This window comes from Hyperoodon ampullatus, assembly GCF_949752795.1.
Source record: "Hyperoodon ampullatus genome assembly, chromosome: X".
Classification (NCBI taxonomy): Eukaryota; Metazoa; Chordata; class Mammalia; order Artiodactyla; family Ziphiidae; genus Hyperoodon; species Hyperoodon ampullatus.
In genome coordinates, this window is record NC_136913.1 from 83,459,029 (window position 1) to 83,476,804 (window position 17,776).

Below are 17,776 nucleotides of genomic sequence, written 5' to 3' on the forward strand. Positions count from 1 at the left end.
CTGGCTTCTGTGTGTTCAAACCACCTGATTTCAAAAACAAGGCAGAGATTGCAGGTTTTCAGGCTTGAATGAGAGTATTCAAAATGAAAAAATCTTTTGCAAGGCAATTAGTTATTCAGATATTTTGCTATCTGCCTAACTGAAGTTTTGGAAATGTATTTGAACACATCACATATAAATATTATCTTTCATAATATAGCACTCCTGTTTATTAGAAAAAAGAAATGATCAGAATTTGCTAGAGAAATAGGTGTTAATTTGTTAAAGGTATTTTGTATTCATGTACCATTTCAGAAAGTTATTAAAGATTAGGTAGATACAGTTAGTATAAACTCAGTTATTAATCTTTATGTGTAACATTTATTGTTCAGAGGATTATAATTAAAATCACTATATGGTTTATTAACTGATGGCACTTTATCAGTGAATATAGTGAATTACTCTTTTTTTTGTTATCATTTGTTGATAACTCACCTTATTAAGATATTATAAAATGTTAGTTTTTTCAAATAATTCCAATTTCTGGAACTACTGTTTGTGTTTTTATTGTTTGAAAATATATACAAGACAGAGGATTATAGGGTGACCATTTTGTTCATCCTTTTGCATGTTATAAAGAGCAGTCCTATATCTATCTCATACCTCTGCCTAACTGTTGCTGGTGAGAGGGGAAGCACAGTCTAGGATGCAAGATGGCACTTGGCTCCTGGCTGGAGTGAACCTTGAAATGCTTATGGAATAGCTACCAGTGAGACTCTGGCAATCTGGACAAGTATTATTGGAATATTTGATGTTAATGTAAAAATAACATAATTTTGAGTTAACCCGATATCGAAGGGAAGACAATTTTATTTCTTAATAAACTAACCCAAACACTTTGGAAGTGATTTTGAACATACTCAGATTAGATTACCTTTGTACTAACCCAAGAGATGTCTATATACAGGTAGTACACTTGGAAGGGCAAATTATTGCATAAATGCCATTAGCCATTAGAAGCGATGAAGGTGAATGTTCTTAACTGCCTTCTGTACTTGACATCGAACCACACAATAGGTCCTGAGAGAGATGATGGCTAATGTGTGGATCGTGTAGATGTGGTAAGAGAGACTGAAGACATGATAATACAAAGTAAATATACTTTAATAAGTAAAAATGCTTTGCCTTTATATTTTAATATTATATATTCATTTGTTTTTGACCATGCCGTACGGCTTGCAGAACCTTAGTTCCCCAACCAGGGTTCAAACCCAGGCCCACAGCAGTGAAAGTGCCGAGTCCTAACCGCTGGACTGCCAGTGAATTCCCTTTATATATATATTAAATATATATATATATATATATATATAATATATATATATATATAATATATATATTCATTTTTAAATGATTGGTCTAAGTGTCATGCACATAAAGAAAAATTTAAAAGACCACTTATTCCCTGCCAGTTTGAAACCTTAAGATGGACTCCTGGTGTAAGGTTATGTAAAAAATAAATATTGCAATACAAACTTAGCAGTTTGTCTACCATACCAAGATATTTCTCAGCTTGACAGGATAGGCACTTGGCCATCTTTGTCCCTGCTTTGAAAGGAATGTTACAATTCTAAAAAAATACATGCATACTCTGTCTACCACTCTTTCTGATTTCGACAAAGATATTTAATAGTTAATGATATAAATGTTATGCATTGTTTATCTTTTAAAAATGTAACCATTGACTCTACTAAATTTTTTAACAGGAATTAAATGTATGGCCCTCCTTCTGGATAAATATTTATCAAATACAGTTTCTGAAAATTAACCACTTATAAGCATGCATGTCAAAAAGGAAATTTTTAAATCACCCAGAAGATTGCCATATGAGCACAGTGCTATTTTTCTATTTTTGTGTGTTCCTTTCTTGTATTCACCATGTGCATTTAAAAAAAATTATGATATACTTGTACAATTTAGTGTCCTAAAAAATTGCGTGGGTTTTTTGTTGTTGATGTATGTGTATGTGTATGTGTAAATAATTTGTTTCTATAGAATTCACAAAATATAGATCAATTGCCTTTCCTTTAGGAAGATATGCCTTCAGTTTCCCTAAGCTCCTAATGTTTTTAGGATTTTAGGATTTAGGGATTCAATTAATCTGTAAGAAAAAAAGAAAATGTTTATTTCCTTATTACTTGGAATATTCAGCATACTCTGAAGGGGATGCACTTTGTTATCATATAACACTGCAATCTCGGGTAAAGCCCTCTCTTTAGGAAAGTGAACCTCCCATTGATTCTTCTACAGCTGCAAGCCTTACTTAAGACAAGTTGCCCTTGAGGTTTTTGTTGCTTTTTGTTCTTATAGCTTGTTCTTGAATTGTGTCATTTCAACCTTGTAGTACTTAAAAGTGTTTGGTGGATCAGCATAATAATGCAAAATTTTAAATATTTTACCTACATGGGATAAATAGTAATCCCAGAAATTCTTAAAGAAATCATTGTGGCCACTTAAGTTATCAGCATCATGCTTCCTGTGGCTATTTGTTTTGAGCCTGAAGACTAACATTTCTTTTAAGTTGTTCATATCATTAGAACATAACAGTTGTTAGAAAGCTGTAGCACAAAAAGTATGGGACTGATTGATTAAATATGATTTTTTTTCCTTAGACACTAAAACAATAAGGATTAAATTACTCTGTAATTACCTAAATATCCTCCACAGCCTTTACATAAACCTATTTGCAAAGAATATTCATTTATTCTAAACAGTAATCCTTAAAGCTGAAAACCCCAAATCAGTATGAACATCAGTGGACAAATCCGTCATCTAAGGATTATAGAATTAAAACATCCAATAGAATGAGAAAAGTTGATACTTTATACTGTATTTATCCTTTGTTTTGAAGTAAATCCTTGATTTCATTTGCAGCTTAGTCTAGTATGAGAGTTATATTAAAGAAAACACTTAGATTCTCATCATAGATTTTTTTGGTCCTATACTTTAAAGACTTTTATCATTCTAACCGCAGCATCCCTTTTCTAGTGTCTCTGAAAAGAAGATACAATGTGTAGGCAGACAAATAAAATTTGACATATTATCACGATTGTGTGGTCAGATTCTGTTTATAAATCAGCATAAAAAGCCTTCAGTTATTCTTTTTTGATGGCCCATGCAAGTAAACGAGGGTAAAATGTGCTTGCTCTTTTACATTAATTTGCATCAGCAATGGCCAGAAATAAATATAACCTCACAGACGAATCCAGCTTTCAAGAATATATTTCTGTGATAAAGCAAAGAACAGAATGCTGATAACATAAACACACATTCACTTGGACTATTATTATCAATACTTAAGTGAATGTTCTTTTCTCATGAAAAGAATAGTTCATTTTGCCATAATAATCTAGACATTTTAAGAAATACAGATTAATGTTTAATTTTTTACTTTTCTTGGTCATCTTTCTCTCTTTTAAAATGCGGAGTTCATTTTAAAATCCAGAGCATTGTCACTAGACCCCAGTAGGAACTACCCCAGACATTTAAAAAAAATTTAATTAGTTACAATGAATTGAGTTCATTTATTCATTTATTTATCTTGTTTAAGAAAAAGTCTCTTGGGCTTCCCTGGTGGTGCAGCGGTTAGGAATCCACCTGCCAATGCAGGGGACATGGGTTCAATCCCTGGTCCGGGAGGATCCCACATGCCAGTGGAGCAACTGGGCCCGTGCGCCACAACTACTGAGCCTGCGCTCTGGAGCCCGTGGGCCACAGCTGCTGAGGCCCATGCGCCCAGAGCCCATGCTCCCCAATGGGAGAGGCCACCGCAATGAGGGGCCCATGCACTGCAGGGAAGAGTGGCCCCGCTCGCCAGAACTAGAGAAAGCCCGTGTGCAGCAATGAAGAGACCCAACTCAGCCAAAAATAAATAAATAAGTAATAATAATTTTTAAAAAAGAAAAAATCTCTCTATATATATTATTAAAAAATACTAAAAGGGCCTCCCTGGTGGCGCAGTGGTTGGGACTCCGCCTGCCGATGCAGGGGACACGGGTTCGTGCCCCAGTCCGGGAAGATCCCACATGCCGCGGAGCGGCTGGGCCCGTGAGCCATGGCCGCTGGGCCTGCGCGTCCGGAGCCTGTGCTCCGCAACAGGAGAGGCCATGACAGTGAGAGGCCCGTGTACCACAAAAAAAAAAAAAAAAAAAAAAAACAACTAAAAATATTGTTGTTATTCCATTCCAGATCCGAGATACTAAATCAGCAGATCAAAAGACAACCCTCTTGCATTTTATTGCTGAAATTTGTGAGGAAAAATACCGGGATATCCTAAAATTTCCTGAAGAACTGGAACATGTGGAAAGTGCAAGCAAAGGTAATTGATTTGTAACTGCTTTGAGACTACATCTTGTCTAAGTAAATATTTTAAACGGTAGGATTAAATAATTTATAAGCATTAATAGTAATTTTTATTTGGTTACTGATATAAGAAAAGCAGGAAGATAGTTTCCATTAGCTTATATTTGACAGCATAGTGTGTTTTAATGACCTGCTTTTGACCGACTTTATTTTTTAACGCTCTAGGTTATTGAAGCTTTCATATCTCTGATCAAATAGTATATTTGTTCATTTCATAAATACTTACGTGTATATTATTTGCAAAGGAATCATACTCTGGGGCTGTTGGTGATATCAAAATGATCGTGAGATAGTTCTTGCTTGAATGTGTTTAAAATCCAGAAGGGAAGAAAAGACATATACACAAATACTCTATAAAACAAAGATGAATATGAGAAGTGCTACAGGAAAAGATAATGGACTGTGGTTTAGATGAGAGAGGAAGAACCTTTGAATGGATAGATAAGAGGAGGCCAACAGGGTGAAGCACGAGAATAGGATTGTTACTGACATGGAAAAGGGGTATGCTGTCCAGAGAGCAGACAATATGAGAAGGCACAGTGGCGGAATGTGTTAGGATGGTGAAAGAGTCATTGACTATCAGGCTGAAGTAGTAAGGTAGCCATTTCAGAGACTTCAGTGTCATGCTAAGCAGTCTGATCTTGATGAGGTAGGTGGCAGGGCATCATTGAAGGACTAGAATGGGCAGAACCTGGCACCAGTGAAGAACAAGAGAGGAGGAACAAAAATGTCTCCAAGACTTTAATTCGAACGGATTAGCTTTGTTGGTTAGTAACTATTGTCTACTTTTAGAAGAAGTTGAAAAGTGAAAGAAAGGAGGAAGGGTCAAGGAAACTTTTTTGAAAGTGAGGTTGACGTATGTGGAGAAGTACATTTTTCCTCTTGGATAAGAAGAGTAGGCCATAAATCTTATATTTGAAACTGCACTATAGTAATTCTGCTTCTCTATAACTCCGAGGACTTTCAGTAAGGACTCAAAAGCATATACGTTTCCCGAGTTTATTACAAATCATATAAACCATTAGTGTCCATTGAAGGAGAAAAAAAGTGTGTCTACAAAACCCAGAAAGTCGTTTGTGTAATATTGTTCAGTGGTCATCTCTGCCGGTCTGGTATTGTTGATCACATCCTCAACATATTTCTTGAATTTAATGAAGTTAATGAAATTTCTTTAATTCCTTTAATATAATGAATATTACAGTTGTTGCTGTTGTCTTGTTGGAAGAGAACAATCATAAGGGTACCTATAGCTCCTCTGGTCTCAGCCAAGTATGTATTATACTCAGTTCTATTTGTTTGTTTCCTACGTCTGGGCTTTTGGTAAATCCTTTCATATTTTTCTTTTACGATATCACCAACTTCTTTCTTCCTATCCATTTCAAGAGCAACACCTCTCTGTTGTATTTTGCTTATTTCTGCTTTGGTGTAGTCTTCCTGACATTGTATTCGAAAGACTTGCCAGAAGTCCTCTTCCTATCTTTCTGTTTGGACTGCGGCAATCCCCATTCTCAAGTTATTTTGACTAGTTCTTTTTCTTTCCCTATGAAATTCAGACTCAGAGTTTGCAACTCAACAAGTCTTTAAGTACATTCTGCCTGCTTGCATCCCCCTTTCATTTCCTTCTAGTTCTCATGTGTCCAGAAATATTTTCTTTTGAGCCATTTTTATTCCTTTCTAATAATCCTGTCTCTGTGTATGATTTCATGCTGCATCATATGCCTGGAAATCTCACCTGCCCTCTCCTCTAAGACAACTGACTATTATTTGTCAAATCACTGTTCAGAATCCATTTCCTTAATTTTTTTAATGTTTTGCTACTAAAGCCTTAGAACAAAATACTTGTGAATTTAGTTTGCAAGAAAAAACAGAATGTGGTGTGAAAGATCAAGCCACCCAACTTCTTATTTATAGTTAAATGCTTTTCCTTGGTGTCTAACTTGTCTTTTTTGCTTAATACAGTTTTCAGTCCTGTTTGAATCACATTCTGTCACCTCCAGTACTGTGTATATAGCAAGCATATCTATATTCACAACCAACCACAAAAATAAAAATAGATCAACACTATATATTAATTCATTTTCCATGATTTTGGACTATCTCCTTGTGAAATGATTGCCTACAAAAAGAAAAAAAGTACCTGTCTTTTTAAACTGGTGTGAAACTAATTCAGTTAATAATTGAGTTATATAACTCATATTTCAAGAATAATTGTATGATTACTAATATCTTCTTTTGTTTTTGTTTTTTTTTCTTATACTTTTGAAAATTCTCTCTTTATTTTTTAATTTTTTTTGAAGTACAGTTGATTAACAATATTGTGTTAGTTTCAGGTGTACAACAAAGTGATTCAGTTATATATATCTATATCTTTTTTCAGATTCTTTTCCATTATAGGTTATTACAAGCTATTGAATATAGTTCCCTGTGCTATATAGTAAATCCTTGTTGCCTATGTATTGTATATATAATAGTGTGTATCTATTAATCCCATACTCCTCTTGTATCCCTCCCCCCTTCTGTGTTTTTTGATTATTAAAACCCAAGTACCTATTTTGATAGAATAAGGATCTTTTCTGTCTGCTCTAGCAAATAAATGTATTTCAGCTCAGTGCTAAAGTTATAGACCTCAAATTAACTGACAAAGAAAAAAAATTACCTTGAAGTGAAAAGAAAACTGAAAGTAAGAAATATGTGGGATTCATGGAAAAACGTATTTTATAAATTGCCTTCATTCCTTGTTAAGCTAACCTTCTAAAATTGTGTGCGTCTTGGACGATGCAAAGCTATGGTATAAACTTAGCATATTTTCCTAGAGCTCAGTAACTCAAAGATATTGGGAGAAAACACATCATTTTACATTAACACAGATATATATTATGGAGTGGAATGCAAAATTCACATGAATTTTTAAAATAAAACAGATGACTTCAAAGAAATTTCACACTTGCCGCAGATCCCTTGGGGAGTGTGTTCAATTTTCTCTTCCATTAGGGGTTCTTGGGTGGGAAACGTTTATGAAGCATTGCCTAAAGAATTGGAGAGTGGTTTGGTTTTGCTTTGGTTTCACTTATTTATTTATCTATTTAGTTATTATTGCAGGGAGTGCAGGAGGCAAGCCGCTCCTATGAAGTTCAGAATCAAACAGTACAATGGAATTTTATTACCAGTGGAATTCATAAAATAATATTTCTCTCATCATTTTCTTCCAAGTTAAATTATAAATCTGCAGGTCCTCTCATTCCTGTTTGACATACCAATGAGTCTTTAGAGAGAAAAAAAGTGGTTGCTATAGAGAATCTAATGCCTTTAAAATATTGAAAATATATTTGATAAACCACAATTACCTTTTCCCCAATGAATAATTTTAAAGATTACATATGTATATATAATTATATATAATAGATATATAGATCTGTATTGTATAAAGCATTGCTGGTTTACGAGACCTAGTTTGTAAATCCTTCATTGTTCTTCCCCACCCTGTGGCTATCACTTTAACTTTCGGCTTTGAGGATTTTTACAGTTTGATGTAAAACCTCTAGTGTTTTATAGGACAGCTCCAGGGATTAAACCAAAAGGGTTAGTAAAGTTTAATTAAAACTATTCCATTTAGCAGGAGAAAATTATATTAATGTATTTGAAGGTACTATTAATCCTAAGGTTTTGCATACCTCCGAAATGGGTTTCACTTCAGTTAAATTACTGCCATCCTACAAAATAAAAGTTGGTTAAGTTTTCTATAAGCAGTGTTAATTTCTTATGATTTAAATCAACTATTATAAATTTTAATGACCAACCATACCTTTTGATAATCTGCCATCTTTCCATGCTATATTAGTAACTCTGATTAGCTATTTACCCACTCTGACTTTTTCACAGGATTAATCATGATGAAAGTTTAGATTAGAGGAAATATTGTAGGGGAAAACCTATGAGATAAAGGAAAAGAAAAAAGTAAAATCATAGCAGAGTTTTAAAAAAGTTGAGGTAATGCAAAAAAACAAAACAACATTTTCTGAAACTCCAGAGCTGGCAGAAGCTTTAGAGATCATCTCGTCCCTGCTAAGAGACCCATGATGGCATTTAGTCCAAATTCATCATTTTACAGTTGAAGAAACTGAGGCCCAGAATGATGAAGGAATTGCCCACGATCACACAGTCAATGAAGGTTTACAGACCTTTGTCTATTGTTTTATTACATACATTTCAGCTCCACTTTTCTTTCCTTTGTGGTCTAAAATATACAACAGAGATTCATGCTCACATATTGGAAAACATAGAAAATCAACGCTGACCAAATAAAAGATTTACTGGAGTATGAATGCCACTTCCTCTATATAGTACTCCAGTCTCTCTATCCCCATTTTGACAGAAATACCCTTTCCTTTCTCTGAGTCACAGCAGTACTTTAGCTTTATTAGTAATACAGCACCTGCCACATTTGCATTTTTTTATTTCATTGTATGCTTATCTCTGTACCTCCTAGGTTGAGTACCTCAGTGGCAAAGAATATGCCCCATTTGTCCCAACAGACTCAGTGCTAGCCCAGCATCTCAGAGAGAAGTAAATGCTCAGTAAATGTTTATTACATTGAATCATTGCATATCCTTTTAGTACATCAGGCGTATTTCAAAATAAGGCATTATGGGAAGTTGACAAGTTGAGAATAGTAACCTGAAAATTACTGTTTACTGTAAATACCAGAGGAGAAACAAGATAAGTTAGAATAAAGAAGACACCATGACTTAACAATATTTCCTGGTCCATGTTTTACTTCTTTCATGGAGAAAGTTAAAATTGGAAACAATCAAGCTCTTAATGGATAATATCTAAACTTATGGAGACTGCCAAACCATAAAGGTTTATGGTGAACAGTAAGGATTAAAAGTCTCATAGGAGGGCTTCTCTGGTGGCGCAGTGGTTAAGAGTCTGCCTGCCGATGCAGGGGACATGGGTTCGTGCCCCGGTCCGGGAAGATCCCACATGCTGCGGAGTGGCTAGGCCCGTGAGCCATGGCCGCTGAGCCTAAGCATCCGGAGCCTGTGCTCCACAATGGGAGAGGCCACAACAGTGAGAGGCCCGCGTACTGCAAAAAAAAATAAAAATAAAAATAAAAGTCTCATAGGAACTAATGGCAGCCAACTGTCTTAACGTAATATCTAACTGCTAAAACATCTTTTATTCTAATGACTGAACAAAAAAAATTACTTTTATACTGTCTACTGTTTTATTGAAAAATCTTTTGAGTTATGGGACAAAATCCTACTGTTTTTAGAGCATTCAATGCACAGTAACTCATAGGACCCAAGATGTGAGAAAGTATGAAACCATAGGATATCCTAGCAGATTTCAACTTTGTGTTTTGGAACAATAAATGCTGAAGAAGGTTTGGAGAAAAGGGAACCCTCTTGCACTGTTGGTGGGAAGGTAAATTGGTACAGCCACTATGGAGAACAGTATGGAGGTTCCTTAAAAAACTAAAAATAGGATTACCATATGACCCAGCAATCCCACTACTGGGATACAGCAATCCCAGAGAAAACCATAATTCAAAAAGATACATTCACTCCAGTCTTCATTGCAGCACTATTTACGATAGCCAGGACATGGAACAACCTAAATGTCCATCAACAGAGGAATGGACAAAGAAGATGTGGTACATATATACACAATGGAATATTACTCGGCCATAAAAAGGAACAAAATTGGGTCATTTGTAGAGACGTGGATGGACCTAAAGACTGTCATACAGAGTGAAGTAAGTCAGAGAAAAACAAATATCGTATATTAACGCATATTATGTGGAATCTAAAAAAATGGTATAGATGATCTTATTTGCAAAGCAGAAATAGAGGTACAGACATAGAGAACAAATGCATGGATACCAAGGTGGAAGGGGGGGATGGGATGAATTGGGAGATGGGGATTGACATATATACACTATTGATACTATGTATAAAATAGATAACTTTTGAGAACCTACTGTAAAGTACAGAGAACTCTACTCAGTGCTCTGAGGTGACCTAAAGGGGAAGGAAATCCAAAAAAGAGGAGATATATGTATACATATAGCTGATTCACCTTGCTGTACAGTACAAACTAACACAGCATTGTAAAGCAACTATACTGTAATAAAAATTTTAAAAAAAACTTTTGTTTTGGTCTAACTTTTTAGAAGCACAGAATGATAATAAACCAATGTTAACAGAATGTCCGTGGAATTGACCTTACTTAGATGTTAGCAGTCTGAATAAAACTGAGTATATATTGTACCACTATATCATTTTAATAAAAAAGTTAAATTGTTTGTTTAGCTTTTTTTGGACCTTTCCTACACTATTTCAAATAAATAATTTTGCTGAATGAATTACATTCTATCATATTGACACCATAAAAATCTTATAAAAATTGAGAGGAATATTAAGTTTTAGGGAGTCTAATTCATACATTTTCCAGTTTGATATACTTTCTTCCTTACTCTCACCAGGTCACCCCAATTTTTTTTTTTGAGGCTTAAATTATTATTATTTTTTTATTAATTAATTTATTTATTTTGGCTGTGTTGGGTCTTCGTTTCTGTGCGAGGGCTTTCTCTAGTTGCGGCGAGCGGGGGCCACTCTTCATTGCGGTGCGTGGGCCTCTCACTATCGCAGCCTCTCTTGTTGCGGAGCACAGGCTCCAGACGCGCAGGCTCAGCAGCCATGGCTCACGGGCCTAGTTGCTCCATAGCATGCGGGATCTTCCCAGACCAGGGCTCAAGCCCGTGTCCCCTGCATTGGCAGGCAGAGTCTCAACCACTGCGCCACCAGAGAAGCCTGGAGAGCCTTAATTTTTTTTTCCATATCCCCTCCCTCCTGTGCCTCACCCCCACCCTCCCCACCCCACCCCATCGCTCCAGGCGGCCACAAAGCACCGAGCTGATCTCCCCGCGTCACGCGGCTGCCTCCCACCAGCCATCTACCCCACGCCTGGTAGTGTATATATGTCCACACCCCTCCCCTGCTCTGTCACAGATTACCCTTCCCCGTCTCCATATCCCCAAGTCCATTATCTAGTAGGTTTGTGTCTTTATTCCTGTCCTGCCTCTATGCTCCTCATGACATTTTTTTTTCTTAAATTCCATACATATATGTCAGCACACAGCACCTGTCTTTCTCCTTCTGACTTACCTCACTCTGCACGACAGACTCCAGGTCCATCCACCTCACCACAAACAGCTCAATCTCGTTTCTCCCCATGGCTGAGCAATACTCCATTGTATACATATGCCACATCCTCTGCATCCACTCATCCAATGATGGACACCTAGGGTGCCTCCATCTCCGGGCCACTGTAAATAGGGCTGCCGTGAACATTCTGGTACATAACTCCCCCTGAACCATGGTTCTCTCAGTGTACATGCCCAGCACTGGGACCGCTGGGTCACATGGCAGCCCTATCTGTAGTCTTCCAAGGAACGTCCATACTGTTCTCCACAGTGGCTGTACCAATTGACATTCCCACCAGCAGTGCAAGAGTGTTCCCTTTTTTCCACACCCTCTCCAGCATTTATTGTTTCTAGATTTTTTTGATGATGGCCATTCTGACTGGTGTGAGATGATATCTCATTGTAGTTTTGATTTGCATTTCTCTAATGATTAAAGATGTTGAGCATTCTTTCATGTGTTTGTTGGCAGTCTGTATATCTTCTTTGGAGAAATGTCTATTTAGGTCTTCTGCTCATTTTTGGATCGGGTTTTTTGTTTTTTTGTTATTGAGCTGCATGAGCTGCTTGTAAATTTTGGAGATTAATACTTTGTCAGTTGCTTCATTTGCAAATATTTTCTCCCATTCTGAGGGTTGTCTTTTGGTCTTGTTTATGGTTTCCTTTGCTGTGCAAAAGCTTTTAAGTTTCATTAGGTCCCATATGTTTATTTTTGTCTTTATTTCCATTTCTCTAGGAGGTGGGTCAAAAAGGATCTTGCTGTGATTTATGTCGTAGAGTGTTCTGCCTATGTTTTCCTCTAAGAGTTTGATAGTTTGTGGCCTTACATTTAGGTCTTTAATCCACTTTGACCTTATTTTTGTGTATGGTGTTAGGGAGTGATCTAATCTCATACTTTTACATGTCCCTGTCCAGTTTTCCCAGCACCACTTATTGAAGAGACTGTCCATTCTCCACTGTACATTCCTGCCTCCTTTATCAAAGATAAGGTGACCATATGTGCGTGGGTTTATCTCTGGGCTTTCTATCCTGTTCCATTGATCTATCTTTCTGTTTTTGTGCCAGTACCATACTGTATTGATTACTGTAGCTTTGTAATATAGTCTGAAGTCAGGGAGCCTGATTCCTCCAGCTCCATTTTTCGTTCTCAAGATTGCTTTGGCTATTCGGGGTCTTTTGTGCTTCCATACAAATTGTGAAATTTTTTGTTCTAGTTCTGTGAAAAATGCCAGTGGTAGTTTGATAGGGATTGCATTGAATCTGTAGATTGCTTTGGGTAGTAGAGTCAATTTCACAATGTTGATTCTTCCAATCCAAGAACATGGTATATCTCTCCATCTATTTGTATCATCTTTAATTTCTTTCATCAGTGTCTTATAATTTTCTGCATACAGGTCTTTTGTCTCCTTAGGTAGGTTTATTCCCAGATAGTTTATTCTTTTCGTTGCAATCGTAAACGGGAGTGTTTTCTTGATTTCACTTTCAGATTTTTCATCATTAGTGTACAGGAATGCCAGAGATTTCTGTACATTAATTTTGTATCCTGCTACTTTACCAGATTCATTGATTAGCTCTAGTAGTTTTCTGGTAGCATCTTTAGGATTCTCTATGTATAGTATCATGTCATCTGCAAACAGTGACAGCTTTACTTCTTCTTTTCCAATTTGGATTCCTTTTATTTCCTTTTCTTCTCTGATTGCTGTGGCTAAAACTTCCAAAACTATGTTGAATAAGAGTGGTGAGAGTGGGCAGCCTTGTCTTGTTCCTGATCTTAGTGGAAATGGTTTCAGTTTTTCACCATTGAGGACAATGTTGGCTGTGGGTTTGTCATATATGGCCTTTATTATGTTGAGGAAAGTTCCCTCTATGCCTACTTTCTGCAGGGTTTTTATCATAAATGGGTGTTGAATTTTGTCGAAAGCTTTCTCTGCATCTATTGAGATGATCATATGGTTTTTCTCCTTCAACTTGTTAATATGGTGTATCACATTGATTGATTTGCGTATATTGAAGAACCCTTGCATTCCTGGAATAAACCCCACTTGATCATGGTGTATGATCCTTTTAATGTGCTGTTGGATTCTGTTTGCTAGTATTTTGTTGAGGATTTTTGCATCTATGTTCATCAGTGATATTGGCCTGTAGTTTTCTTTCTTTGTGACATCCTTGCCTGGTTTTGGTATCAAGGTGATGGTGGCCTCGTAGAATGAGATTGGGAGTGTTCCTCCCTCCTCTGTATTTTGGAAGAGTTTGAGAAGGATAGGTGTTAGCTCTTCTCTAAATTCTTGATAGAATTCGCCTGTGAAGTCATCTGGTCCTGGGCTTTTGTTTCTTGGAAGATTTTTAGTCACAGTTTCACTTTCAGTGCTTGTGATTGGTCTGTTCATATTTTCTATTTCTTCCTGATTCAGTCTTGGCAGGTTGTGCATTTCTAAGAATTTGTCCATTTCTTCCAGGTTGTCCATTTTATTGGCATAGAGTTGCTTGTAGTAATCTCTCATGATCTTTTGTATTTCTGCAGTGTCAGTTGTTACTTCTCCTTTTTCATTTCTAATTCTATTGATTTGAGTCTTCTCCCTTTTTTTCTTGATGAGTCTGCCTAATGGTTTATCAATGTTGTTTATCTTCTCAAAGTACCAACTCTTCGTTTTATTGATCTTTGCTATTGTTTCCTTCATTTCTTTTTCATTTATTTCTGATCTGATTTTTATGATTTCTTTCCTTCTTTTCCCTCTTAGAACTGCTTTTGCTGCATCCCATAGGTTTTGGGTCATCGTGTCTCCATTGTCATTTGTTTCTAGGTATTTTTTAATTTCCTCTTTGATTTCTTCAGTGATCACTTCGTTATTAAGTAGTGTATTGTTTAGCCTCCATGTGTTTGTATTTTTTACAGATCTTTTCCTGTAATTCATATCTAGTCTCACAGCATTGTGGTCAGAAAAGATACCTGATACAATTTCAATTTTCTTAAATTTACCCAGGCTTGATTTGTGTCCCAAGATATGATCTATCCTGGAGAATGTTCCATGAGCACTTGAGAAAAATGTGTATTCTGTTGTTTTTGGATGGAATGTCCGATAAATATGAATTAAGTCCATCTTGTTTAATGTATCATTTAAAGCTTGTGTTTCCTTATTTATTTTCATTTTGGATGATCTGTCCATTGGTGAAAGTGGGGTGTTAAAGTCCCCTACTATGAATGTGTTACTGTCAATTTCCCCTTTTATGGCTGTTAGTATTTGCCTTATGTATTGAGGTGCTCCTATGTTGGCTGCATAAATATTTACAATTGTTATATCTTCTTCTTGGATCAATCCCTTGGTCATTATGTAGTGTCCTTCTTTGTCTCTTCTAGCAGGCTTTATTTTAAAGTCTATTTTGTCTGATATGAGAATTGCTACTCCAGCTTTCTTTTGGTTTCCATTTTCATGGAATATCTTTTTCCATCCCCTTACTTTCAGTCTGTATGTGTCTCTAGGTCTGAAGTGGGTCTCTTGTAGACAGCATATATATGGGTCTTGTTTTTGTATCCATTCAGCCACTCTGTGTCTTTTGGTGGGAGCATTTAGTCCATTTACATTTAAGGTAATTATCAATATGTATGTTCCTATTCCCATTTTCTTAATTGTTTTGGGTTCGTTATTGTAGGTCTTTTCCTTCTGTTGTGTTTCTTGCCTAGAGAAGTTCCTTTAGCATTTGTTGTAAAGCTGGTTTGGTGGTGCTGAACTCTCAGCTTTCGCTTGTCTGTAAACGTTTTAATTTCTCCATCAAATCTGAATGAGATCCTTGCTGGGTAGAATAATCTTGGTTGCAGGTTTTTCTCCTTCATCACTTTAAATATGTCCTGCCAGTCCCTTCTGGCTTGCAGAGTTTCTGCTGAAAGATCAGCTGTTAACCTTATGGGGATTCCCTTGTGTGTTATTTGTTGTTTTTCCCTTGCTGCTTTTAATATGTTTTCTTTGTATTTAATTTTTGACAGTTTGATTAATATGTGTCTTGGCATATTTCTCCTTGGATTTATCCTGTATGGGACTCTCTGTGCCTCCTGGACTTGACTGACTATTTGCTTTCCCATATTAGGGAAGTTTTCAACTATAATCTCTTCAAATATTTTCTCAGTCCCTTTCTTTTTCTCTTCTTCTTCTGGAACCCCTATAATTCGAATGTTGGTGTGTTTAATGTTGTCCCAGAGGTCTCTGAGACTGTCCTCAGTTCTTTTCATTCTTTTTTCTTTCTTCTGCTCTGCAGTAGTTATTTCCACTATTTTATCTTCCACGTCACTTATCCGTTCTTCTGCCTCAGTTATTCTGCTCTTAATCCCATCTAGAGTATTTTTCAATTCATTTATTGTGTTTTTAATCGTTGCTTGATTCATCTTTATTTCTTCTAGGTCCTTGTTAACTGTTTCTTACATTTTGTCTATTCTATTTCCAAGATTTTGTATCATCTTTACTATCATTATTCTGAATTCTTTTTCAGGTAGACTGCCTATTTCCTCTTCATTGGTTAGGTCTGGTGGGTTTTTATCTTGCTCCTTCTCCTTCTGTGTGTTTTTCTGTCTTCTCATTTTTCTTATCTTACTGTGTTTGGGGTCTCCTTTTGTAGTCTGCAGGTTCGTAGTTCCCGTTGTTTTTGCTGTCTGTTCCCAGTGGCTAAGGTTGGTTCAGTGGGTTGTGTAGGCTTCCTGGTGGAGGGGACTAGTGCCTGTGTTCTGTTGGATGAGGCTGGATCTTGTCTTTCTGGTGGACAGGTCCACGTCTGGTGGGGTTTTTTTTGGGTGTCTGTGGACTTTTTATGATTTTATTCAGCCTCTCTGCTAATGGGTGGCCTTGTGTTCCTGTCTTGCTAGTTGTTTGGCATAGGGTGTCCAAAACTGTAGCTTGCTGGTCGTTGAGTGAAGCTGGGTGCTGGTGTTGAGATGGAGATCTCTGGAAGATTTTCGCTGTTTGGTAGTATGTGGAGCTGGGAGGTCTCTTGTGGACCAGTGTCCTGAAGTTGGCTCTCCCACCTCAGAGGCACAGCACTGACTCCTGGCTCCTCAGTTTGGGATGATTCATTGTCTATTCATGTATTCCACAGATGCAGGGTACATCAATTTGATTGTGGAGCTTTAATCCGCTGCTTCTGAGGCTGCTGGGAGAGATTTCCCTTTCTCTTCTTTGTTCTCACAGCTCGCGGGTCTCAGCTTTGGATTTGGCCCCGCCTCTCCATTGTAGGTCGCTGAAGGGCATCTGTTCTTCGCTCAGACAGGACATGGTTAAACTAGCAGCCGCTTCGGGGACTCTGGCTCACTCAGGCCGGGAGGGAGGGAGGGGCACCGAGTGCGGGGCGAGCCTGCGGCAGCAGAGGCCAGCATGACGTTGCACCAGCCCGAGGCATGCCGTGCGTTCTCCCGGGGAAGCTGTCCGTGGATCCCAGGACCCCGGCAGTGACGGGCTGCACAGGCTCCCGGAAGGGGGGCATGGACAGTGACCTGCGCTCGCACACAGGCCTCGTGGCGGCGGCAGCAGCCCCAGTGTCCCACGACCGTCTCTGGGGTCCGCGCTTTCAGCCGCGGCTCGTGTCCGTCTCAGGAGCTCCTTTAAGCAGCGCTCTTTAATCCCCTCTCCTCGCGCACCAGGAAACAAAGAGGGAAGAAAAAGTCTCTTGCCTCTTCGGCAGGTCCAGACTTTTTCCCGGACTCCCTCCCGTCTAGCTGTGGTGCATTAGCCCCTTCAGGCTGTGTTCACGCCGCCAGCCCCAGTCCTCTCCCTGCGCTCAGACCGAAGCCCGAGCCTCAGCTCTCAGCCCCGCCTGCCCCGGCGGGCGAGCAGACAAGCCTCTCGGGCTGGTGAGTGCCGGTTGGCACCGATCCTCTGTGCGGGAATCTCTCCGCTTTGCCCTACCCAGGTACGTGGGGAGTTTCTTGCCTTTTGGGAGGTCTGAGGTCTTCTGTCAGCGTTCAGTAGTTGTTCTGTAGGAGTTGTTCCACGTGTAGCTGTATTTCTGGTGTATCTGTGGGGAGGAAGGTGATCTCCGTGTGTTACTCTTCCACCATCTTGTTTTTGTCTTAAATTATTTTTGTTATGGAAATTTTCAAACATATACAGAATTACAGAGAAAAATATAATGAACCCTAGGGTACCTAGTATTCAGTGTCCATATTATAAAACATTTTGTTAGTCTTATTTCCCC

At 37.9% G+C, this 17,776-nt stretch overlaps 1 protein-coding gene across 1 annotated transcript in view; it reads left to right on the plus strand.

The window, feature by feature from the left end:
- Nucleotides 1-17,776, plus strand: part of DIAPH2 (diaphanous related formin 2) — a gene marked incomplete at its 5' end in the record, with an annotated part of 895,530 nt that overhangs the window by 474,983 nt on the left and 402,771 nt on the right. The window contains one exon of the mRNA XM_079728322.1: nucleotides 4,225-4,354. Within this exon, the coding sequence (XP_079584448.1) occupies nucleotides 4,225-4,354 (130 nt within the window). The remainder of the gene's footprint in view (nucleotides 1-4,224; nucleotides 4,355-17,776) is intronic.